This window comes from Cherax quadricarinatus, chromosome 31, assembly GCF_038502225.1.
Source record: "Cherax quadricarinatus isolate ZL_2023a chromosome 31, ASM3850222v1, whole genome shotgun sequence".
Lineage (NCBI taxonomy): Eukaryota > Metazoa > Arthropoda > Malacostraca > Decapoda > Parastacidae > Cherax > Cherax quadricarinatus.
In genome coordinates, this window is record NC_091322.1 from 22500368 (window position 1) to 22523496 (window position 23129).

At 38.4% G+C, this 23129-nt stretch overlaps 1 protein-coding gene across 1 annotated transcript; it reads right to left on the minus strand.

Moving 5' to 3' along the window:
• Positions 1-8657: 8657 nt before the first annotated feature.
• On the minus strand, positions 8658-23110 carry LOC128697390 (zinc finger protein 84). The gene is made up of 2 exons (XM_070090249.1): positions 22981-23110; positions 8658-12098 (listed from the first exon to the last, which is right to left on the minus strand). Exons 1-2 carry the CDS (start codon positions 22997-22999, stop codon positions 10708-10710), a joined length of 1410 nt encoding a protein of 469 aa, XP_069946350.1. The 5' UTR covers positions 23000-23110; the 3' UTR covers positions 8658-10707.
• Positions 23111-23129: the final 19 nt, after the last annotated feature.

The following is a 23129-nucleotide window of genomic DNA, read 5'->3' on the forward strand; positions in this document are numbered from 1 at the left end:
AAAAGGAAAAAAAAAAAAAAAAGAAAAAAAGGGGGGAATTTGAAGGGATAGCTCCTAGAAGGAATGAAAGGGCTGTAAATCCCCCTCCACACCCAAGAGGACATCAGTGCTGCCAGTAGTGCAGATGTGGCATGGAACCCATGCCATACCCTACCCATTGTGCCAGTAAACCAGCAATTCAGGATAGCAACTTCACACCAACCGAGCCACCTTGGTGAACAAAAGAGAGGATGGTCAGATACCCACCACAGAGCATACTTCCTTCAGCCACCACCTCCTGGAATCTGACAAGCAGCCTCCAGAGATACACCTTTCAACTGAAGACACCCGAAGCCTTTTCCCCAGGAGACATGAGAGGGATCACAACATCCCCAGGTGATCGAGATTTCACAGCAATCTACAGCACTATTACTGGAATGGAATGGGATGGACCACAGTACCCTTCTCCCTACCTAGGAACTAGAATGCCTGAGGGGAAAACCGCAAAGGCTGAAAACAGGAAAGGGGTAGGGGAGGAATGGGAAAAGGGTGAGAAATGGGAAAGGAGGGATGAGGAGGATAGGACAGGGGATGGGGGAAATTGGGGGGTAATTAGGTTCAGTCAGAGGAAGAAGACTGAAAGGTCCAAATTCCTCAGACCAATAGCCTCTTTACCATGACAAGGAGCCCCCTTAAAGAGGAATGATACTGAGTGAAGGCCTATGAAAGGAATATATTTTTACAGTTTCCCTAGTAATACTATTGTGTACAGTCTCTCCTTGCTTAATGATGGAGTTCCGTTCCTAAGACCGCGCCATTAAACAAATTCGTCGGTAAGTGAGGAGCATACTACAATGGTAGTGAGATTGTGTCAACCATCTTTGATATTGTTTTAATGTTACCTTTGCACCATTCATAACATTTCTGGTATATTTTTAAATGTTTATACAGTAATGTACTGTATATTGAAATAAACAAAATAGAGAAAATCAGCTCTAATATACATTATTTAGGTATGAATGCTAGCCACAGAGCCCATCATAAGTCCGAGGCGTCAGTAATCAAGTACATCGTTAAGTGAGGAGAGGTTGTACATAGTTTCTCTGGTGTTGATATAGATAAAAAGTAATTTTTTCTGTTACTCCTACAAGCTGCCTGGCTACCACATCTCATATTTATGTCAATTTATTCTATCATGTTATGTTTATGTGATATATAATTTTGAAAAAATATCATAGATGGATTAATGAAAATGTCTATATTAATGTAATATACGAAATTTAAAAAGCCCAAGGGTGATTATTATGATTATTGCGTCAACACTAGTGAGACATTCTTAGTGATTTTAGCGTACCTGCATGCCACCAGAGTAAGTCCATTTAGGTACTGGTACACATAAATGCAGTTATCAGAGTATATGTATATTTAATATACACAATAACATTAAAACACTTGAAGTTTTTAAAAGTTTCCAGACACAATTGAGATGCAGAGCACACAATGAAAACAAAGAGAGTAGCACATGGATGCTGTAATAGCTATTCAGGGAGCTGTATAAATGAATTTTTGGTCATAATTTGAAAGATATTAGCAAATTGCTGTAACGTGAAGCCCCATAAAATGGGGCCCTCCTTTATACAGGTACCAGTCATATTCCTAGATCTGTTACAGTCTGTGGAAGTCTTTGACAGATGACTCCATGCACAGCAGTGTTTCACTCTCTCTACATACAAAGTGTGCATGTCTGTGCTTTGCTGGGCACCTTGTTGTGAGTGCACAGACATAACATCCATTTTCAGCCCATTTCATTTTGGGTGTAGCAGGCAATGTCATTAGGAAATGATCACCAGACTTCTAATGAGAGTGTAGTTGGAAATCAGTTTTGTGGTGAATGTGCACTGTGGGTGTTGTGACTTGATATACAGTGGACCCTCGACCAACAATGGCATCGATTAACGATAAATCTGACTAGCGATACATTTTAACGCAAAAATTTTGCCTCGACTAGCGCTTAAAAACCCGACCAGCGCTATTCGTTCCGAACCACACGCGTCCACTTTGGCCTGAGCGCGGCTCACTTGTCCCTTTGGTGCCAGTGTTTACAAGCCAGCCAGCCACTACGGTCGCTTCCAAACATACAACTGGAACATTTCATATTATCACAGCCTTTTCAGTGATTGCACCTGCAAAATAAGTCACCATGGGCCCCAAGAAAGCTTCTAGTGCCAACCCTACAGCAAAAAGGGTGAGAATTACTATGGAGATGAAGAAAGAGATCATTGATAAATATGAAAGTGGAGTGTGTATCTCTGAGCTGGTCAGGTTGTATAATAAACCCCAATCAACCATCGCTACTATTGTGGGCAAGAAAACGGCAATCAAGGAAGCTGTTCTTGCCAAAGGTGCAACTATGTTTTCGAAACTGAGATCACAAGTGATAGAAGATGTTGAGAGACTTTATTGGTGTGGATAAACGAGAAACAGATAGCAGGAGACAGCATCTCTCAAGCGATCATATGTGAAAAGGCTAGGAAGTTGCATGACGATTTAATTAGAAAAATGCCAGCAACTAGTGACGTGAGTGAATTTAAGGCCAGCAAAGGTTGGTTTGAGAGATTTAAGAAGCGTAGTGGCATTCATAGTGTGATAAGGCATGGTGAGGCTGCCAGTTCAGACCACAAATCGGCTGAAAAATTATGTGCAGGACTTCAAGGAGTACATAGACAGTGAAGGACTGAAACCTGAGCAAGTGTTTAATTGTGACGAAACAGGCCTGTTTTGGAAGAAAATGCCAAGCAGGACATACATTACTCAGGAGGAAAAGGCACTCCCAGGACATAAGCCTATGAACGACAGGCTTACTCTGTTGATGTGTGCCAATGCTAGTGGTGATTGTAAAGTGAAGCCTTTATTGGTGTATCACTCTGAAACTCCCAGAGTGTTCAGGAAAAACAATGTCCTCAAGGCTAATTTGTGTGTGCTGTGGAGGGCAAACAGTAAGGCATGGGTCACTAGGGACTTTTTCTATGACTGGTTACATCATGCATTTGCCCCCAATGTGAAAAATTACCTAATTGAAAAGAAATTAGACCTTAAGTGCCTCCTGGTATTAGACAATGCTCCTGGTCATCCTTCAGACTTGGCAGAGCGACTTTCTAGGGGCATGAGCTTCATTAAGGTGAAGTTTTTGCCTCCTAAAACCACTCCTCTCCTGCAGCCCATGGACCAGCAGGTTATTTCCAACTTCAAGAAACTGTACACAAAAGCTATGTTTGAAAGGTGCTTTGTAGTGACCTCATAAACTCAACTGACTCTAAGAGAGTTTTGGAAAGATCATTTTACCATCCTCAATTGTGTAAACATTATAGGTAAGGCTTGGGAGGAAGTGACTAAGAGGACATTGAACTCTGCTTGGAAAAAACTGTGGCCAGAATGTGTAGACAAAAGGTATTTTGAAGGGTTTGAGGCTAACCCTGAGAATCCTATGCCAGTTGAGGAATCCATTGTAGCATTGGGGAAGTCCTTGGGGTTGGAGGTTAGTGGGGAGGATGTGAAAGAGTTGGTGGTGGAGGACAGTGAAGAACTAACCACTGATGAACTGCTAGGTCATCTTCAACAGCAAGAGGGCACACCTGAGGAAACTGCTTCGGAGGAGAGGAGAGAGAAATTGAAGAAGTTGCCTACTTCTAAGATAAAGGAAATGTGTGCAAAGTGGCTTGAAGTGCAAACCTTTTTTGATGAAAATCACCCTGACACAGCTACTGCAAGCCATGCTGGTGACTATTACACTGACACTGTTGTGAGCCACTTTAGGAAAGTCATAAAGGAACGAGAGGTACAGGCCTCTATGGACAGATATGTTGTGCGACAGAAGTCCAGTGACTCTGAAGCTGATCCTAGTGGCATTAAAAGAACAAGGGAAGTAACCCCAGAAAAAGACTTGCTGCCTCAAGTGCTAATGGAAGGGGATTCCCCTTCTAAACACTAACACCTCTCGCCTCCTCCCATCCCATCAATCATCACCAGATCTTCAATAAAGGTAAGTGTCATGTAACTGTGCATGTAATCTTCAGTTTGTGTGTATTAAAATAATATTTCATGTGGTAAAAATTTTTTTTTTCAATACTTTTGGGTGTCTTGCACGGATTAATTTGATTTCCATTATTTCTTATGGGGAAAATTAACTTGACTAACGATAATTCTGACTAACGATGAGCTCTCAGGAACGGATTAATATCGCTGGTTGAGGGTCCACTGTATGTGCATTATTTGCCTCATGACATACAAACAAAAGTGAGCATAGGGTGGTCTGTTGTCAGTCCTCATCTTGTACATATATTTACAGTAGAGCCCCGCTTTACAGCGTTCCACTATACGAACATTTCAAATTATGACCAAAACTCGCTAACATAATACTCCATTCTACTGATTACACAGCAACACAGTAAATGACCATATGACCTGTCTTTGTAATACTCATTTGTACTAAATTGTTATCTGTTTTACAATAATTTTTGTACCGCTGAATATATCATTGCTTAGTTAATCTTAAGTTAATTTTAAGCCTGCCCATAATGCTCTGCATACAAGGGGCTTTGGCATGCTGCACTTTAAAAATTGTATTCCTTGTACTTCTCAGTATCATGTTCAAATTAAATAAATAAATAAATAAATACCGTTTGTACAGCAATGCATGCAACCATACGACCTGTTTTTGTAATACTCATTTGTGCTTGTTATCTGTTTACAATAATGTTTTACCACTGAATACTTCATTGCTTAGTTAATCTTAAGTTAATTTTAAGCCTGCCCGTAATGCTATGCATTCAAGTGGCTTTGGCATGCTGCATTTAACTGTATTCTTTTGTACTTCACTGTATCATGTTCAAATTAATAAATAAAACAATGTTTTGGTCCATTTTAGGAAAGTCTTAAAGGAACGGGAGATATGGACAGATATGTTGTGCGACAGAGGTCCAGTGACTCTCAAGCTGGTCCTAGTGGCATTAAAAGAAGGGAAGTAACCCCAGAAAAGGACTTGATACCTCAAGCTCTAATGGAAGGGGATTCCCCTTCTAAACAATAACAACTTCCACACTCCCCTCCTCACATCCCATCAATCATCACCAGATCTTCAATAAAGGTGTCATGTATTGTATTCTTAGTGCATGTCTTCTTAAGTTTGTGTGTATTAAAATTAATATTTCATGTGGTAAAAAATTATTTTTTTTCATACTTTGTGGTGTTTTGCACGGATTAATTTGATTTCCATTATTTCTTATGGGGAAAATTAATTTGCCATACGATAATTTTGTCTTATGATGAGCTCTCATGAATGGATTAATATCGTAAGGCAGAGGTCCACTGTACATAACATATAAACGTGATAAATACACCCACAGTAGAATAAACTAACATAAATATGAGATGTTAGGTGCAGATGAGCACGTATGAATCAAAGCCAGACGTGTTCGTCTGCTCGTTTACATACTACGTGTCTCGCTCATACCTCATTTACTTTTTCTCTCTTGTTTACTCATTTTGCCTCATTTACTCACCTCTCACCATACATTAAGGCTACAAATATTGTAAGGTAAGCAATGAGTGCACTTCATTGCTCCAGAGCAATTTAAATGTCGTAGTATATTACGTGTGGGTGGGGTGGCCTGGCTTGGTTGGCTACCATACCTCCCACACCTGACTTCCTACAATTAAATACTACTCACCTCTCACCCTACATTAAGACAACAATATTTTAAAGCAATTAATGAATGTACTGCACAGCTTCTCCTCACTTAGCGACGTACTCGTTTACCGATGCCTCGGACTTATGAAGGGCTCTCTGACAAGTATTCGTACCCAAATAATGTATGTTAGAGCTGATTTTCTCTATTCTGTTTATTTCAATATACAGGACACTACTGTATAAACATTTAAAAATATACCAGATATGTTATAAATGGTGCAAAGGTGACATTAAAACAAAATCAAAGATAGTTGACACAATCTACCATTATAGTATGCTCCTCACTTAGCGACGAATTTGTTTAACAACGTGGTCTTAGGAATGGAACTCCATCGTTAAGTGAGGAGAGGCTCTATATTCACTTTATTAATCTGGGGTGCTTTAAATGTCGTAATATATTATGTGTGGGTAGGGTGGCCTGGCTGGCTACCATACTTCTTACACCTGACTTCCTACAAATAAATACTACTCATCTCTCACCCTACATTAAGACAACAAATATTTTAAGGTAAGTAATGAGTGTATTGTTTGTGTATTTTACTTTTTATTGTTTTATTGTCTAGTTCTATTGCTAACTTAAGATATGTTAGTGTAAACTTATTATCTGGCATTTATATGCATTTATAAGTGGAATAAAATGGTGTTCTGCTTTCCGGTGATGTCCGCTTTCCAGTGGTAGCCTGGAACCTAACCTACTGAATAAGTGGGGCCCTACTCCATTAACCCTTTGAGGGTCGACAGGCCCTCTCCGAAACTCGTTCTCAGGGTCGGCCAAATTTAAAAAAAAAAAAAATTATTTTCTCTTATGAAAAGATAGAGAATCTTTTCCCGATCATAAAGACACCAAAAGTTTGAAATTTGATAGAAAACTTACGAAATTATGCTCTCGCAAAGTTAGCGGTCTCGGCGATGTTTATGCATCGGCGATTTTGCCCACTTTGAGCCCCATTTTCGGCCAATTTTGCTGTACTAGTCGACAAAAAACATGAATATTTCGCTAGAACTCCATTTTTTCTATCGAATGGTGCAAGAAACCACCCATTTATGAAATTCAACTATCCAGTACAGTGGTCAGAATTTAGCAATTTTGCCAATTTCACACAAATTTCAAAAGATGCCAATTTCCGAATAGGGTCCAGAATAAACAAGAAAGACATTCCTGGCACTAAAATGACATTTCCTCTAGTTATTAGTCACGTCTCAAGGCCCCTCTTATATTCTTTTGCTTTCCATTTTGAATTTTTATTCTCACAAAAAATATAAGATTTACTGTTATGCAGACTACTGCATTAGTGTAAAAAATGGTATAAATATTATTGGTGCACTTGTGAAAGAATATTAGACTCACCAGTTGACGTGTATTGCACGCTTGGCACGATTTGTTTACTTTTGAAGTTTGGTAAAAATCGAACATTTCTGCTACTTTGAGCTCAATTTCAAGGCACCTTTCTTTGTAAAACCAGCCAAAATCATCTCAATTTCTGTAATATGTCTTCCATTCTATAAAATGAGACCAAGAAAACTAGAATACAACAATAAATACCATACGAAAATACACTGCAAAGTCGCTGATTTATTCCAAAAAAATGGTCAACGTTTTTTTTTTCTCATTATGCACTGTGTGCTGCAGGATTTTTTTTAGACTGTGCACACTGACGACATAGACCCATTCTTTCATATGAAGGCCTACCAGCTTTCTCCCACTAGATTTGAGGCCGCTAGAATTTATGCGTACTAGTACGTCAAAAACCCCTACGCGTAAAACGTACTAGTACGACGAAAACCCTCAAAGGGTTAAGCATGCAATGTCCACAAGATGGAAGGAGAATTTCATGTACCACTTGCAACGCTTGTAGATACAGGACAGCCAATCTGCATCCAGCATTTGTCACCCAAACACATTCTGGGATGCGATTCATGACAGCCGCAAGTTTCAGAATGGGTTCATTTGTGTTTCTATTTACTCATCCAGTGCCTTTCATTTCATGGTGAATCAGTGTTACATCACATTTTTCATGCTACCAAAGTGTCATGGTATGAAAAACGTGCACCTCACCAGTACCGATGCCTGCATTGAGCCTGGGAATATGTTTACATGATCCACACACTGTACCACACACATCTGTCATGATTAAATGCAGGAAATCACCCCTTACCAAGATATGGTTCCATTATTATTCTTACATTATCATGTGAGATACCCAATAACTTCCCGGTATCTATCAATGTGTTGCTTCTTGTGTACACAACCAGGCAAGTTTCACAATCACACAGCACAGTTTAATACCACAGGGTTTCCTCTTGCTTGGTAAATACTACTAGAATAACAACCTTCCAAAAGTTCTTGAAGGGATGAAAACATACATATTAAACTTCTGTTTCAGATACATAAAAACACCACTAATCTTGTACAGCACGTTGTTCCTGTCAGACCTTGTCTTGTTTGAGAAGTGTAATATGCATATATTATATATTTTTATATATTATCACACTGGCCGATTCCCACCAAGGCAGGGTGGCCCGAAAAAGAAAAACTTTCACCATCATTCACTCCATCACTGTCTTGCCAGAAGGGTGCTTTACACTACAGTTTTTAAACTGCAACATTAACACCCCTCCTTCAGAGTGCAGGCACTGTACTTCCCATCTCCAGGACTCAAGTCCGGCCTGCCGGTTTCCCTGAATCCCTTCATAAATGTTACTTTGCTCACACTCCAACAGCACGTCAAGTATTAAAAACCATTTGTCTCCATTCACTCCTATCAAACACGCTCACGCATGCCTGCTGGAAGTCCAAGCCCCTCGCACACAAAACCTCCTTTACCCCCTCCCTCCAACCCTTCCTAAATAAATCAGAATAATATGCATATGCATAGCAGCAGGATAAATTTGATAGGCATGAGATCACTGAAAGCAGGGATACAAATTAGGCAGTCAGTTGACCAGTATGATATTGCACTTACACATGTGGCATAAGCATTACTGTGACAAAGAAGAGATACAACAGAGGTACAGCTGTGTCTTTGAATTGGCATAGCCATGATTGTGGGTATTACAACCCAGGAGTCCTAAAGGCCTGTTATCCTGGGTGTAAAGGGAGCAAAATAAACACAGCAGAAAAACTTTTGACTGATATTATCCTTCACAAATTTAGAACAGAAGTATGTACACTATGTACAACAATAGGTATTAGTGCACTCCACGGTAAGCAAGGCAGAATAGAAGCCACTAGAAAGCAGACCGTGCTTCAACCAGCTCTAGAATGGGAATGACAAGGGCAGATAGGCGAGTGGCACCCACATCACCTCTGCGATTGCCAAAACCATCTTCTCATTGGCTGGAACCTGGGTACTGATTGAACGACGGGGCCCCATCGTCAACCCTTAGTCCCTGGTTCGCTGGTTGGGGGAGATAGCCTGTAAATGAGGGTGTGTACATGCGTCGAATAAAGGTTACATACTCTTTGCATGCCACAGTGGGGAAAATAATGTGCTTGTCATTTTATACTGGAAGTATCTGCAGCTTTCCCCTCACTATAATTTGAATCAGGGATACATTGAAATATATTTTAAACAGTACAATTTCACTCGTGTCATTCCTGAGGTTACAGCTGAGATGAATTCTACAGTGTGTGTCATCAAACTGTTGGTGATTGGGAACAAAATTTGCATCTTCCTGTCAATCCCAGATGCAATCTGGTGGTTGCTGAATATTAGTGGTTGGTTGCATTGGTTGTGTGGGTGTTGTGGAGGCAGCTGTGAGCTGTTGTGTTATTGAGTGTGGGCCATGCCTTCCAGCCTTTGTATGTGTGCTGCATGGTGATTAAGCTGTACTAATTATGGTGTTCCCACAATGCACTTTGGGGAAACCCCAATTTTTTTGTATACTGCACACACTGCATAGATCTACATCACTGAAGCCAGAGTCATTAACGAAGCTCTATGGCATAAATTCTACCAGCTTCAAATTTGGTACAAGGCCTGGTAGGTCTATCAGACCTCTTGTGCCAAATTTAAAGCTGGTAGAATTCATGCCATAGATATACATTAGCTCTGGCTTCAGTAACATAGATCTACGTATGATACTGAAATGGTTAAATATGGACAAGCTCCTAAAGTTGGTACCTGACCAGCCGGGCTGTGGCTCGTACGTTGGATTGCATGCAGCCAGCAGTAACAGCCTGGTTGATCAGGCTCTGATCCACCATTAGGCCTGGTCACAGACCGGGCCACGGGGGCGTTGACCCCCGGAACTCTCTCCAGGTATTCTTATATTAAATGAATAAAGTACTTTAAGTATCAGTATTGGTGGGTATCAGCCAATTTCTGTGCTGATATGGGTCTAAAACAGAATATCAGTAACAGAAAATATTGGTCATTTTTGTCATTGGTACCACTATCGGCTAACTTTGATGGGATCTGAATTGGCTAAACCTGAGCATCAGTATCTGCAAAAATTTGTTGTTGTCCCATCCCTACTTTATGAAAATAAATATTTTCATTTTCATATGATGAAACAGAATAAAAATTTATTTTTGGTTCTTTAACAATTAAAATTTATTTTACTGTGGTTTCATAACAATTTGAAAGAAAGAAAACTAAGCATATTTATTCTTTATCAAATCACCAATGATAATTCAATGATACAGTCCTCAAGGAAGAATATACAGTGGACCCCCGCACAACGATTACCTCCGAATGCGACCAATTATGTAAGTGTATATATGTAAGTGCGTTTGTACATGTATGTTTGCGGGTCTGAAATGGACTAATCTACTTCACAATATTTCTTATGGGAACAAATTCGGTCAGTACTGGCACCTGAACATACTTCTGGAGTGTAAAAATATCGTTAACCGGGGGTCCACTGTATAGACATGGCAAAAGTTAACCATAATTAATGAACTGACGAATCAATCTCAAAACTGAAAGTTAGATTTTCTTTTTCTTATGATGGTGAGTTATACCTGAGGCAAGTTTCAATTACTGAATTTCAACAGTCCTGCAGCCCAGCACTGGATCTAAGTCAGGTTCATCTCCTGTATGAATTCTTAAATGTGTAGTTAAATTAGATTTTTTTGAAAAGGCCTTCACACATTTTGAACACTGATAAGGTTTCTCTCCAGTATGAACTCTCAGGTGCTGTGTTAGACTTGATTTTTCTATGAAGGCCTTTAGACACACTGAACACTGATATGGTTTATCACCTAAATGAACTTTTAAGTGTTTCCTTAAACTTGACCTCTCTGAAAATGCTTTTAGACATTTTGAACACTGATATGGTTTCTCTCCTGTATGAACTCTCATGTGTTTTGTTAGTGCTGATTTGCTTGAAAAGGTCTTTAGACACTCTGAACATTGATATGGTTTTTCTCCAGTATGAACTCTGACGTGCTTTATAAGGTATGATTTTTTTGTAAAAGCCTTTAGACACTCTGAACACCGATAAAGTTTATCACCTGTGTGAACTCTCAAGTGAACATTTAGATCTGATTTTTTTGAGAAGACCTTTAGGCACTCTGAACACTGATATGGTTTCTCTCCAGTATGCACTCTTTGGTGATTTATTAGATCTGATTTATCTATAAAGGCCTTTTGACATTCTGAACACTGATGTGGTTTATCTCCAACATGAGCTTTCAAGTGTTTTATTAAACTTGATATACCTGAAAAAGCCTTTAGACACACTGAACACCGATATGGTTTCTCTCCTGTATGAACTCTCATGTGTTGTATTAATTGTGATTTTTGTGAAAAGGTCTTTAGACACTCTAAACAATGAAAAGGTTTTTCTCCTGTATGAACTCTCAGGTGTTTTATTAGACTTGATTTTTCTGAAAAAGCCTTTGGACACTCGGAGCACTGATATGGTTTCTGTCCAGTATGAAGTTTCATATGTTTTATTAGATTGAATTTTGTTGAAAAATCCTTTCGACACTCGACACATTGGTGACATTTTTCACCTGTATGAAATCTCTGGTGCGTTATTAGACTTTTTTTCAATGAGAAAGTCTTCAAACAGACAGAACACTGGTATGGTTTTTCTCCCGTATGAACTCTCAGATGATTTATTAGAGATGATTTATGTTGATAGGCCTTTTGACACTCCAAACACCGATATGGCTTCTCTCCTGTATGAACTCTCAGATGATTAATTAGATTACACTTTTTAGAAAAGGCCTTGAGACACTCCAAACACTGATATGGTTTCTCTCCTGTATGTGCTCTCAAATGATTTATTAGAGATGATTTTGTTAAAAAAAATTTCAGACATTTTGAACACTGATAATTTTTTTCTCCTATATGAAAGTTCATGTTTATTTTATATTTTGTTTTTTCATGAAACCAGCCGCATCCCATCAAGGCAGGGTGACCTAAAAAGAAAAACAAGATTAAAAAGAAAAACAAGTTTTTCTTTTTAAATTTAGTACAGTGGAACCTCAAAAATCGAATGTATCACATATCGAATGTTTCGAAAATAAGACCATTTTTTCGGACAAACTGTGTCCCTATTATCGAACGCGGACCGCCGGGTACGGGACCTGTCCGCTGGCCCGCTCTGTCCACGTCCCCGTGCAGGCGCAGTGAGCAGTCTAGCTTTGTTTATGCTTGAGTGAACACACATTTTACGATTATTTAATTGTGTTTAGTGCTTGTGGGGCTGTGAAATAAGCTGCCATGGGCCCAAAGAAACTTGCTAGCGGTACCCCTGTGGTAAAGAAATTGAGAAACACCATAGATGTGAAGAAGGAAATAATACAGAAGTATGAGATTGGAGTGAGACTTCTTGAGCTTGCCAGGATGTACAGAGGACTGTGGACAGTTATTTTGTGAGACAGAAACAGGCGACTGTGGACAGTTATTTTGTGAGACAGAAACAGACGACTGTGGAGTTATTTTGTGAGACAGACGATTGTGGACAGTTATTTTGTGAGACAGAAACAGACGACTGTGGATAGTTATTTTGTGAGACAGAAACAGAGGACTGTAGACAGTTATTTTGTGAGACTGGGGTCCAATGACTCTCAAGCTGGTCCTAGTGGCATTAAAACACAGAGAAGGGAAGCAACCCCAGAGAGGGCTTTGATACCGGAAGTCCTCATGGAGGGGGATTCTCCTTCCAAACAATAACCCCAACTCCCTCTCTCCTCCTCCCTATCTTCCAGATGCCATCACCAATCTTCAATAAAGGTAAATAAAAATGCTATTTTATATTACTATACATAATTAAAGACTATAGCATTTGTTGTGTGTATGTAAAACTGTAATTAATCTCTATAAAATGTATTTTTTTTTGTGAATATTTTTGGGTTTCTGGAACGGATTAATTGTATTTCCATTATTTCTTATGGGAAATATTGCTTCGAATTTCAGACTTTTCGAATTTAGAACTAGCTCCTGGAACGGATTAAGTTCGAAATTTGAGGTTCCACTGTAATTTCATATATTAAAAAGTGTTAAATTTACCTGTACATCTCATTTAGTGTTGCACATAAAATGTACAATTTAAATCAGAAAAGAGTCAAGAAGGGGAGAAGGGGCTAAAACTGTTGCTGATATTTATAAAAAAGAAAATTAATTGTAAAAGACAAAATACAGTGGACCCCGGTTAACGATATTCGTTCACTCCAGAAGTATGTTCAGGTGCCAGTACTGACCGAATTTGTTCCCATAAGAAATATTGTGAAGTAGATTAGTCCATTTCAGACCCCAAACATACACGTACAAACTCACTTACATAAATACACTTACATAATTGGTCGCATTCGGAGGTAATCGTTATGCGGGGGTCCACTGTATAATAAATAAGAGTAAATAACAATCTTAGGACATATAAGAGCACTAAATATAAAGTTCCCAAAGGACCCCAAGGGAAATAAGTCACTCTGTCTGACTTTTATTGGGTTATTCTAGGTTCTCTACACATATGCTGCTATGTGTCTTAGTCATAAGTCCAGTTGTAGATTCTATATAAATCTTATATCATTTTACTCAGAAAATCTAGTTTGTAAAATTACTCTCATCCTATGATTACAGGCATAGATCCTGATGTAAACTTTTAAAAAATGAATTACATGAACCAACCAGCAACTATAATTACTACACAGCAGACCAAGCAAAGACATTACTCAGTGCAAACAATAACATAACCATCTTTAACTACAATGTCAGATCCTTGAGCAAACATTATGATGACCTCACAGCATTACTCAGTTCCCTTCATTCCAATATATCAATCATCACACTCACAGAAACCTGGCTTAAGCCTGATATTATAGATTTCTATACCATTCCTGGCTACATGGCCATACACAACTGTAGAACAGACCAGCAAGGGGGAGGAACAGCTATATACTATTCAAATCAACTCAAATGTATCAATAAATCTTGCACAAGAGATGAACATGGAGAATATATCATAGCCAAATTTAAATCAAAAGACCTGCAAAAACCCCTCACAGTTATAAACATCTACAGAGTACCACAGTCAAACATTTATCACTTTAGTGAAAAACTAGGAAACATGATTACTGATGCACACATGAATAAAGACCACCTACTACTAACAGGTGATTTCAACATAAACATACTACACGACCAGGACCCACAAGTAACCGAATTCACAAACACAATGAGTGACTGCCTGTTGCTACCAGCAATATCTAAACCTACAAGAATCTCCGAGACAAGCATCTCGTTAATAGACCACATCTGGACAAACACCATATCCCCTTTAAAATCAGGCATAATCATGGGCAACACTACAGACCACTACCCAACCTTTCTCATAACTAATCTGGGCAAACTACCACAAGACATTACTAAAGTAACCTTCAGACTACATAACGAGACAGCAGTTAACAACTTTATAGCAGCTATGAATAACATCGATTGGCAAAATGAGCTTGAAACATATACAGATATGAATGAATGTATAAATAATTTTCTAAAAAAAGCCCAATGCCTCTATAACAGACATTGTCCCAGAAAAACTAAACAGATCACAGCAAAGAGACTGAATAATCCCTGGCTAACACCAAGCATCCTCAAATCCATTAACACAAAGCACAAATATGAAAAACAGTATAGAATGGGTCAAATAACTAGAGAACAGTCGAGAAATTACTCATCAGCACTAACCAGCCTGATAAGAAGGTCAAAAAAATTGTATTATGAAAATAGATTACATAACATTAAAGGTGATATGAAAAAAACCTGGAAAACTCTATCTGAAATTCTTGGAACTAAAAAGTTATCCAAAAACAAAGCAATCAAACTAACAAAATCAGATGAACCCCTACTCACTCTAACCGAAACAGCAAACAGACTTAATGTTTTCTTCTCCACCATAGAAAAAAATCTAGCAAACAAAATACCAAACACAAACGCCAGTCCATCAGACTACCTCATAGGAACCTATCCAAATACGCTATTCCTAGCTCCAACCAACCCCACTGAAGTTATGCTCATCATAAACATCCTTAAAAACAAGGCAGGAGACATAAACAACTTGCCTGCTTTTATGTACAAAAAAGCTTCTCAAGTATTGTCACCAATTACTGCAACGCTCATTGAATCATCTACCTTCCCAACAATCCTCAAAATAGCGAGGGTCACTCCGATCCATAAAGGAGGTGACCAAGCTGACTTGAATAACTATAGACCAATATCTAACTTACCATTGCTCTCTAAAATCTTTGAAAAATAAATTCATAGACGGATCTAGTCCTACCTTGTTTCACACAACATATTAAACCCTTGTCAGTTTGGATTCAGAAATAATAAAAGCACAAATGACGCTATCATACACATGCTAGAACTAATATATACCGCACTTGAAAAGAAAGAAGTCCCGCTGGGCATTTTCATTGATTTACGTAAAGCTTTCGATACAGTCGATCATGAACTACTGTACTCCAAATTAATGCACTATGGTATCAGAGGCCACTCCCTCAACTACCTAAAGTCATACCTTAGTAACAGAACTCAATATGTGTATGCAAATGATGCAAACTCCTCCACCCAACCAATCACAGTAGGAGTCCCACAAGGAAGCGTCCTTGGACCACTCTTCTTTCTCATCTACATCAATGATCTACCGAATGCATCACAGCTACTCAAACCTATATTATTAGCAGATGACACTACATATGTATTTTCCCACCCAAACGCAGTCATACTAGCAAACACAGTCAATGCTGAATTACAGAAAATATCTGCCTGGATGATGACTAACAAACTTACCCTGAACACTGATAAAACCTATTTCATTCAGTTTGGAAACAAAGCTGCAAATGATCCAATTAACATTACGCTAAATGGATCATCAGTCACAAGACTCACAGAGGGAAAATTCCTAGGTATCCACCTTGACAGTAGCCTTAAGTTCCGGGCACGCATACAACAAATCACCAAGAAAATCTCCAAGACTGTAGGCATACTATCAAAGATAAGGTACTACATTCAACAATCAGCTCTCCTGGCACTGTACCATTCACTCATATACCCTTATGTTACATATGGAATTTGTGCATTGGGATCAACAACATCCAATCACCTAAAACCCCTAATAACCCAGCAAAAGGCAGCAGTAAGAATGATAACAAATTCCCACTCCCGCCAGCATACTCCACCAATTTTCAAAAGTCTGAATCTGCTTACCATTAAGAACATCCATACTTATTCATGTGCCTACTACATACACAGAACAATACACACAAATATGAACCCCCCACTCAAACTTTTCCACACCAACCTAAACAGGACACATGACCACAACACAAGACACAGATCTCTTTTTGATATACCTCGTGTCCATATCACACTGTAAAAACTCTATGCACATAAAGGGCCCCAAAATATGGAATTCATTACCAGAAGATATTAAAGTAGCCCAGTCTGAAAATCAATTTAAGACTCTTCTCAAAAGCCACTTATTCACCCTAGACTAAATGCTAAATACTCAGTACACACTTACTCACCTATGTACTCCCACATCATAACTGAAGCAATCACATTGAACCTTTTATCCATTGTTGACAGGAATATAATTGAATAATTGTTTTTCACAAAAGCATTTTAGAATATAAATACGTATATCTTTGTATAATACAAATTTTGATTCATTTATAATTAATATTCTACTGTACAACTATGAAATAATTACTTTCCTGCTGTACAACTATGATATACTCCTTAGTATTAAGTAGAATGTAAGCCAATAATGTTAAGTTGGCCCATAATGCCAAGGCATAATAGAGGCTCTCTTTGCATTGCAACCCACTATTGTATATACACAATCTCAATGTACTGTTTGCAAAGACATTAAATAAATAAATAAATAAATAAATGTATGATAATCTATGTAACTGTATTTGTGTATACCTGAATAAACTTACTTACCGCTTATAGTTTTAAATCCCACACAGCTAACTGAAACAGAGGACTAATTGAAAAAGAAGTAGAGGATTCACTATTTTATATTGATAATAAAACATGCAATAGGGTAAGTTAAGACAGAATCATAGGTCATAAAAGAACGCTCATATGAACTAAGGTTTCCTCTGTAGAAAATATTTACGATTTCATTAACCAGTTACCTTGGCTAATAAATGTAAAATGCTGCATATTTTCCTAATATTTAAAAAGAGTTGATGAAGAGGAATACCTCAACATACTTTTGACTTTAATTGCATTAAGCAGTAATGGTGTGGTGTCCATACTTTAAATAAAACAAATTGAAAAGCAAACAAAAAATAGACACAAACTATAAAATAGATCTCAAAGATAAAAAAAAAAAAATATACGGAAAGGCTAACAGCTGAGGACATGTTGTCTTCAGCTGAGAAGAAAGAAGAGAAATTATAAAGAAATGTTCTTTACATCATATAAGAACAAAAGGACAGACATAATGAAAGAAACCCTTAAAGAGAGGTAGAAAGACAGAATAGGTTACAATAGGAATTAAGTGCTATAATACCTGGATGTAGTTAGGTCTATAATGCTTAGATATTTGAACAAAACTTCATTATACAGTAGTACCTCAAGTTTCGAACAGCTCCCAACTCCAACAATTTTGTAAGTGCTTTTGTAAGTGTATTTTTGGGGGTTTCAAACGGACTAATCTAATTTACATTATTCCTTATGGGAACAAATTCATTCGGTATTGGCACTCGAACAGTCTTCTGAAACAAATTAAGTTCGTAACTCGAGGTACCATTGTATATTAACCCTTCAACTGTCCAAACGTAGATCTACGCTCACGTGCGTAGTGCTCCGACCTTTATTTTCCCCATTTGAAAGCATGTAGAAAAACGTAGATCTATGTTTGGAGACCCCCGTACATGGACGTAGATCTAAATTTGGTCAGTTTAAAGGTTAAATGCTGAAGAGAAGACATTATGAGCCAAGCTTTGTTCCTGTATCTATGAATAGGCAGTTACAAAGATAAATTTAGAGGGAAGACAAGGAAGATAAGATTGTGGTAATCAAAGCTAATGCAACTGATGATCAACATACAATTAATCACAATACTTAATTCAATCATAATACTTAGTTCAAAGCCTACAAGTCAATTTTCAATCAATAATAATCTGTAATTTACCTAATGAAACACATTTCATGATTTTTCTTCTATAATTTAGATTCCACACATCAGATTAAATAAGTACATTTCATTTTATAGTATCTTTAAGGTATTTTCTAATGCTTAAGTCTGACTGAAACGCATTGTGCAATCCAGGGATTTTTATAAGAAATAAACAATGTAAATTTACCTTTGTTACTATAATGGTTCTTTCTTGAAAAATCAATTTTGAATCTATATGAAGATTCAATATTCTATATAAAGATTTCTCTTATATATTTGTGAGCTTCTGCTTCACCATATCTTACATTCAAAAGAAAAAATTCTTTAACAAAGGAGAGCCATTTAGAAACCTTTGTTACACTTGCTTCTTGGGATAAAAGGGAAATGTAGATCTTATCTATTCTGGCTAGTCTGCATGGACCCCCTTTCTAGCATGAGCAGCAAGTAGTTCACCTGAGAGGTTATTAGTGGCTATTAGCAGTGGCGTCTCGTAGCGCCAGTAATACCTATACTATCGTACCACATCAAACTTCAATTTTTAATCATTTTTTCTAGTTTCAACAACAAAAAAATAAATAAATAAATAAATAAAAATTCACTTATATACTGAAAACAACATACAACAGATTTTTCCTGTAATAAATTTGTAAGTTGCAAATTATTTTAGCGTAAGGTTGATGAAGTCATACATCTGACAGTGAGCATCTGGGGGGACTGCAGCTCTGCAGCTCCTATGGACAAGCTGCCACTGGCTACTAGTGCTTTGCTTAGATTTAGCAGCTGGCAGTACAAGTGTGAGGCTGCTACTACATTTCTACCATACATTCTTTATTCACCAACTCTAAAATGGGCTCCAAAGCCATAACATGGTAAGACAGCATTAAAATTTTAAAGAAATCAACATTTTTTTTAATGTGTAAATTCTTACAAATTTGGCGAGCTTTTATGAATGCACATTGTTTCTGATAGTCACTAATGTAGTGAGTGATGATGATTAACCCTTAAATTGCCCAAACGTAGGTCTATGTTCACTCGAGTGGCACTCCGAATATTTTGGAAAATAAAAAAATAATTTTTTTCTTTTAAAATGAAGAGCACATTTTTCTACATGTTACAGGATTAAAAAAAAAATTTAGGGTCAGTACTTACCGAGATATAAGACCGTGAAATTGGCTCTGGATGCTCACCTGTCGGCAATATCGACTCCTGCCACTTGCAAAAGTGTTGCCGATATACCTTTTTTTCCTTGCTTTTATTTTAATTTATATATTTTTTTTTTTTTTTTTTATTATCACACTGGCCGATTCCCACCAAGGCAGGGTGGCCCGAAAAAGAAAAACTTTCACCATCATTCACTCCATCACTGTCTTGCCAGAAGGGTGCTTTACACTACAGTTTTTAAACTGCAACATTAACACCCCTCCTTCAGAGTGCAGGCACTGTACTTCCCATCTCCAGGACTCAAGTCCGGCCTGCCGGTTTCCCTGAACCCCTTCATAAATGTTACTTTGCTCACACTCCAACAGCACGTCAAGTATTAAAAACCATTTGTCTCCATTCACTCCTATCAATCAAACACGCTCACGCATGCCTGCTGGAAGTCCAAGCCCCTCGCACACAAAACCTCCTTTACCCCCTCCCTCCAACCTTTCCTAGGCCGACCCTTACCCCGCCTTCCTTCCACTACAGACTGATACACTCTTGAAGTTATTCTGTTTCGCTCCATTCTCTCCACATGTCCAAACCACCTCAACAACCCTTCCTCAGCCCTCTGGACAACAGTTTTGGTAATCCCGCACCTCCTCCTAACTTCCAAACTACGAATTCTCTGCATTATATTCACACCACACATTGCTCTCAGACATGACATCTCCACTGCCTCCAGCCTTCTCCTCGCTGCAACATTCATCACCCATGCTTCACACCCATATAAGAGCATTGGTAAAACTATACTCTCATACATTCCCCTCTTTGCCTCCAAGGACAAAGTTCTTTGTCTCCACAGACTCCTAAGTGCACCACTCACCCTTTTCCCCTCATCAATTCTATGATTCACCTCATCTTTCATAGACCCATCCGCTGACACGTCCACTCCCAAATATCTGAATACATTCACCTCCTCCATACTCTCTCCCTCCAATCTGATATCCAATCTTTCATCACCTAATCTTTTTGTTATCCTCATAACCTTACTCTTTCCTGTATTCACTTTCAATTTTCTTCTTTTGCACACCCTACCAAATTCATCCACCAATCTCTGCAACTTCTCTTCAGAATCTCCCAGAAGCACAGTGTCATCAGCAAAGAGCAACTGTGACAACTCCCACTTTTTGTGTGATTCTTTATCTTTTAACTCCACGCCTCTTGCCAAGACCCTCGCATTTACTTCTCTTACAACCTCATCTATAAATATATTAAACAACCACGGTGACATCACACATCCTTGTCTAAGGCCTACTTTTACTGGGAAATAATTTCCCTCTTTCCTACATACTCTAACTTGAGCCTCACTATCCTCGTAAAAACTCTTCACTGCTTTCAGTAACCTACCTCCTACACCATACACCTGCAACATCTGCCACATTGCCCCCCTATTCACCCTGTCATACGCCTTTTCCAAATCCATAAATGCCACAAAGACCTCTTTAGCCTTATCTAAATACTGTTCACTTATATGTTTCACTGTAAACACCTGGTCCACACACCCCCTACCTTTCCTAAAGCTTCCTTGTTCATCTGCTATCCTATTCTCCATCTTACTCTTAATTCTTTCAATAATAACTCTACCATACACTTTGCCAGGTATACTCAACAGACTTATCCCCCTATAATTTTTGCACTCTCTTTTATCCCCTTTGCCTTTATACAAAGGAACTATGCATGCTCTCTGCCAATCCCTAGGTACCTTACCCTCTTCCATACATTTATTAAATAATTGCACCAACCACTCCAAAACTATATCCCCACCTGCTTTTAACATTTCTATCCTTATCCCATCAATCCCGGCTGCCTTACCCCCTTTCATTTTACCTACTGCCTCACGAACTTCCCCCACACTCACAACTGGCTCTTCCTCACTCCTACAAGATGTTGTTCCTCCTTGCCCTATACATGAAATCACAGCTTCCCTATCTTCATCAACATTTAACAATTCCTCAAAATATTCCCTCCATCTTCCCAATACCTCTAACTCTCCATTTAATAACTCTCCTCTCCTATTTTTAACTGACAAATCCATTTGTTCTCTAGGCTTTCTTAACTTGTTAATCTCACTCCAAAACTTTTTCTTATTTTCAACAAAATTTGTTGATAACATCTCACCCACTCTCTCATTTTTTTATGTTCTGATAATTACAATTTATAATATTTCTTGTAATTTCATAGCCAATCTTTGTTCTGACATTAATATTAAGTACTGAAATATTGCTCAAAGTCACAATCACATTGACAGGTGAACATTTACACCTCCTTGGGTTATTTACTATTGTCTAGAAATATATACAAAGTATTTATAGGTCCCAGCAATGTTTTAGATATCCTGGCATATACCTTGAAGCATGTTGTTATGAAAGGCATCCCTATACTGTTGACACCCCAGTGACATTTAATAAATGCCCACTGCTCCAGCTAACCCTCGCTGTATTTGTTATCACTTACACACAAACATGACTTGTCTCTCCGTTTGTTTATCTGTCTGCCTGTCTATCTATGTCTCTATCTGCCTGCCTGTGTGTCTCTGCTTATCTGTCTTTCTGTCTGCCTGGAGGTATATGTATATCACACTCCTTGAAGAATGTTATGACATCTGTTATCAGCTCGGTGACATTTGATAAATGGGTGCTGGGGGAACCCTGGCTTTATTTGTTTTCACTGACACACAAACATGTTTCTGTCTATCTATCTGTCTGTCTAACTTTGCCTGGAAATTTTGGGTTATCCTAGGTAATTGACACTAGGTATAATGACTGTACTTATGTGTACATGTGAGACAGAGATATAGACAGATATAGACAGAAATATAGAGATATAGATAGAGAAACAGCCTGAGACAGCCAAAGCAAGCCAGCCAGCCAGCCTGCCGAATACATAAGAAGTAACACTGCAGCAGGCTTACTGACCCATGCAAGGCAGGTACATGTCACACTCCCCCCCAGCTTAGACCAATGACCCACCTAGTCAGGTCACATCCAATGAAGGAAGGAGCATGACATCAGACCTAGTAGCACAAGCTAGTCAGGTCCAACTCACACCCACCCAGACTCACTCATGTATTTATCTCACCTGTGTTTACTTTCCTCTTAAAATGGGAGTGTTAATGTGATATGGCATCAGTGAATCCCTGGTGTTTGCCTCGCTATTTGCTCTAGCTGGCACTCAATTGAGCTGGTGCTCCCACAAGGTACTAAGTGCTCCCAGATTTTTTGAATAGTTTACCTGAGTGAACAGACCCATTCTTTCATGTCTAGGTAACTCAAGCCTATTGTGCCAAATTTGAAGGAATGAAAAATAAAACCTTGATCTACGTTTGGAGCGCTATGTGTGCAAACGCAGATCTACGTTTGGACAGTTTAAGGGTTAATATTTCAAGGTGTGAAGATACAGCCACACACTATCGAGGGAGTGCACATGCACTCTAAAAATACAATGCAGTGGCACTCGGCACATACTAATTCTGAGAGTGTACATTATGTTGCACACTGCTGAAACTATATATCTGCAATGTTTCTGTCATTTATATGGCTTATTAAATCACTGGATGATGAAAGGATGAACTGCAAAAGAAAAGGAACCAAAGATTAGCAAAAATTGACATTAC